Consider the following 3,996-nt stretch of genomic DNA (forward strand, 5'->3'; position numbering starts at 1 on the left):
AATGGAAAAATATAGGGTAGAAGTGGAATATTGATGAATCTACAGGGGCAAAAGTTTTCAACCAAATTTTATTTCTGTTCTTGATTTATATTTTAAATGGTCTGGGCTATATGTTTGTTTGTGGGTCTTTATAAGTTGGGTCTGACTAAGCATTTATGGACTTCGTTAATGGGCCCAATTTCTTCCCTCTATGTATGGATGAATCCATTGCTCCCCCTTGTTTCGAAAACACGGTCTCAAAAAAAAAAAAAAAAGAAGAAGCAAAGTGGAAATGGCGGTGGCAAAAGCAGCCTCGGGAGTGCTGTTGTCACGACCGGTGACATTCGTGACCGGAAACGCAAAGAAGCTTGAAGAAGTCCGTGCAATACTGGGCCAATCCATTCCTTTCCAATCTCTCAAGCTTGACTGTGATATTTCTCTCTCTCTCTATGTGTTTTTGTCTCTATGGGAAATAAAAATTATATGATCATGGGGTTGATTGTTGTTTTTTCTCTCGGTGCTTACAGTACCCGAGCTGCAAGGAGAACCTGAAGAAATCTCTAAAGAGAAGGCTCGTTTAGCTGCCGTAGAGGTACAATATATGCCACCGAATATCTGTGTGCATAGGTTTTTTTTTTTTTTTATTGTGCAAATAAATAAATAGTGTGTGTATTTCTATTGGAAATTGCAGGTGAATGGGCCTGTTTTGGTAGAGGATACTTGTCTTTGCTTCAATGCCCTAAAGGGTCTTCCGGGTACTTATTATCGTCTTTGCTTCAATGCCTTAAAGGGTCTTCCGGGTACTTATTATCTTGCTTGTTTGATAACTTCTTGTTGTCGTTCTTCTTCTTTTTGTATGATTTTATTTTTTATTTATGATTTTTTGTGCATTTGTTTGCAGGGCCATACATGTAAGTTGTGATTATTTTCTTCTATTGTCGATGTGAAGTTTTGTTCATTTTATAATGGTGTAAGGCCTTCTAATTATGGATTACATTTTTTTTTTTTGTTTACTTTCATGAATTTTGGATCAGAGGAATTTTAGAATGATTCATGGGAGGGAAATCACAAATTTAGGGAGATTTCAGCTTGATGAAAGAAGGCTAAATTTGATGCCCGAATCATGCTGGTGTGTTAAAGTTAGAATTTCAATGGTTACCATTGAACATATGTAAATTGATGATTGGACTAACTAGCTGTACACCATGAGACTTTTCAGAACATTTAACCAAAGGGGACATGAACCATCCCGTTTTTCCAATGTCAAAAGGATTTTGTTACAGGGAAGTAAAACATAGTCCTGACGAATATTTCATTGGTTAATAGCTTGAGATTTAGGTTTTCTTGAATCTTCAGAAGCTCCTGGATAAACTCAAAGTTGACTTCTTTTATTAAAAAAAAGAAGTTTCAGTAGCTGTTCTTTTGTTTTAATTTTTTAAAGAAGTGTGATTTATTCATCATAATAACATGTAAATAGGCCAACAAACAGTGTTGACATTATAATCAACTTGTCAACAGATGCAACTTATTTGTTCACCTGCTTAGATTGTTCATGCAACAAAAGGTTTCATCTTGTCATTTTATGCACAGCTTTAACCTTGTTCTGTTCATTGAGGTAAAGTATAAAGAAGAACTGGAAAATTCTCTTCTAAAACTACAATGCCCCTGCCTCATTAACTGCTCCAGAAGATCTAACTGACATAGGATATAAAAGAGTTTGATGCTCATCTTGCCATCTGCTTTTTGCGAACCTTATTTAATTGCTTTTATTATTCTTATTTCCTTTTTGTTTCTTTTCAAACGAAGATAAATATGTAAATGTAGGTACCTTTTCATTTTATTTTATTTTTTCCAATGATATAGGCATAGTTTTTCTGTCCTTAACTATTTCAAAATTATTATTCTTACCAAGCTCAACCTTGACTTTTAAAAGAGTTGATGATTCAGTATCCTTAGAAAATGACATGTGAACATCTAGTAGTTTTTTGGTGTTATTTTCAACAATTTGGTTCGAACAATCTTGTTCCGTGGTCTTTTGCTGCCATCATCTAACATGATTATGATTCATGCAGAAAGTGGTTTTTGCAGAAGATTGGTCATGAAGGTTTGTTCTTTTCATAGTGTTTTGTTCCTATCATTTCTTATATTGTTATTGTTGTCAAGTTGCCTAACAATTTTGCACTTTTCAAGGTCTGAACAACTTGCTAATGGCATACGAGGACAAATCAGCTTATGCTTTATGTGCATTTTCTTTTGCTCTTGGGCCAGATGTTGAACCTATTACATTCCTTGGGAAAACTCCGGTATGCTTTTCTCAGAACATAAAAGAATCTATTATGTACCCCTCTCCAAGTCTCTTTTCTTTTAAGATGGATATGTGATATAAATAAGTAAATAGCTGCTCTTCAATCTTTCACACAAAATAATTTCTAGCTTATGTGAGTTTGGAGGTTGCTATGCCCTTTTAATCTGACAAGGGATCGTGACCAAACTTTGGCCAAAATCTTTCTCTAGGCAGTAACCTATCCTATAAATTCTACTGTCAATGTTGCATGTAAGTCAATAAAAAGTTAAGACTGTCTATTAAAGATGAATGAGCACTCTTTAACAGAAGAGTTGAGAAGAACTTACCTTTCTATTAGCGGTTATTTCAAGAGGAAATGCATATGATCCTTCTGTTTCATAGAATTGCTGGTTAGTTGATCAAATTTGACAAATAGCAAAACTGATACTTTTAGTTCCACCTTTTTCTTAGCACTTGAAAAATAGGCTTATTCAACTGATTGCATCGGGATAATGTGTTTAGATTACTTATATTTACTTCACCCATGATTTGCTAGTTAGAGTGTTTTTTCACATGGTTAAGGTTCACATCCCATTGTCGGTCATCTGATACTTCTGGATGCATTATCATCTTGCTGAAGCTCTTGGTTGGATAATGCAATAGTCTATCAAACTTCCAATCATGACCCTTAAATGACTAGGGGATATTTAAAATAGGATTTAGGAGTCATTGCTTCATCCTTTCCTGTCAAGCATTAAATTCCAACTCAGTAAAATGATTTTTTACATGCTCTTTGTGTGCTTAAAACCCGAAATCACAATTATTTTGATGAATCGAAGATATATTATTTCAGATGTGTTCATTTTGTAGGAAAACTGTCACACACTAGTTAAAACTACCAATGTATGATCTGTGGCATTATTTTTCAGGGGATGATAGTTCCTGCAAGGGGACCTAATGATTTTGGATGGGACCCAATCTTTCAACCTGATGGCCATGAGCAAACGTAATCTTCCTTCTTTGATTCCTGTTGTTTTGTCTCAGTGTTCCATAATAATTGAACCAAGGTGCTGGTGGATTGTGTTATTTTTTTCTTTTACAGCTATGCGGAAATGGCAAAGGATGAAAAGAACAAGATTTCTCACCGCTCCAAGGCCCTTGATATGGTGAAATCCCACTTTGTTGAAGCTGGATACATTTTTCAAGACAAATGACTCTAAAAGGAGTGAGCTATAGTAGAATTATTGGCAGTTAAAAAGATTTACTTGTGCTGCATTGTCTGCCCTTGCTTATCTCCATGATGGTTTTGTATCATGAAAAAACCAAGAGGAGGAATAGAGAAGGGTTTTTTTGAGGGGAATCAAGAAGAAGGATTTCGGACAATTGTACTGCTGTTTTGTTGCATGGAGAAATTCAAAGGCCTTTTAACATATGAATGATTTCCCTCTCAAATTCAGGTGGAAAAGGTAATGTTAAAACCTTAATTGAAAAGCAAAATTTAACCTCTGACTCTCTTAGAAGATTATCAGTGGTTCCAGGATGAATCTTTGGATATCTCGTTCACAAGTGTGCTGATTATATTATTGCATGTTTGTTATATTTTGGTTCTCCTCAATGTTTTTGATAAGGCTAATGCTACTGAGAGTTTTCAAGTTACATTATGCTGGTTTTGTTATATGACGATAGTCATATGGATCAAAATGGACATTCCATGCACAGATTTATTGTTGCAT

The 3,996-nt window shown here is 34.9% G+C and overlaps 1 protein-coding gene across 1 annotated transcript; it reads left to right on the forward strand.

Moving 5' to 3' along the window:
- Positions 1–222: 222 nt before the first annotated feature.
- LOC105109237 (inosine triphosphate pyrophosphatase) lies at positions 223–3,788 on the forward strand. The gene is made up of 8 exons (XM_011003869.1): positions 223–407; positions 507–571; positions 671–734; positions 881–890; positions 2,052–2,083; positions 2,170–2,282; positions 3,193–3,269; positions 3,366–3,788. The coding sequence occupies exons 1-8, from the start codon at positions 272–274 to the stop codon at positions 3,475–3,477; spliced, it is 609 nt and encodes a 202-aa protein (XP_011002171.1). The 5' UTR covers positions 223–271; the 3' UTR covers positions 3,478–3,788.
- The last annotated feature ends 208 nt before the right edge of the window (positions 3,789–3,996 follow it).

The sequence above is a fragment of the Populus euphratica genome, unplaced genomic scaffold (assembly GCF_000495115.2).
Source record: "Populus euphratica unplaced genomic scaffold, PopEup_1.0 scaffold210.1, whole genome shotgun sequence".
NCBI lineage: Eukaryota > Viridiplantae > Streptophyta > Magnoliopsida > Malpighiales > Salicaceae > Populus > Populus euphratica.

Bases quoted from the DNA above. Each gene is read 5' to 3' on its own strand.
- LOC105109237 (XM_011003869.1), top strand. From the start codon at position 272: ATGGCGGTGGCAAAAGCAGCCTCGGGAGTGCTGTTGTCACGACCGGTG. The intron at 408-506 runs GTGATATTTCTC...CGGTGCTTACAG, and splicing joins CCAATCTCTCAAGCTTGACT to TACCCGAGCTGCAAGGAGAA. The intron at 2,084-2,169 runs GTTTGTTCTTTT...GCACTTTTCAAG, and splicing joins GCAGAAGATTGGTCATGAAG to GTCTGAACAACTTGCTAATG.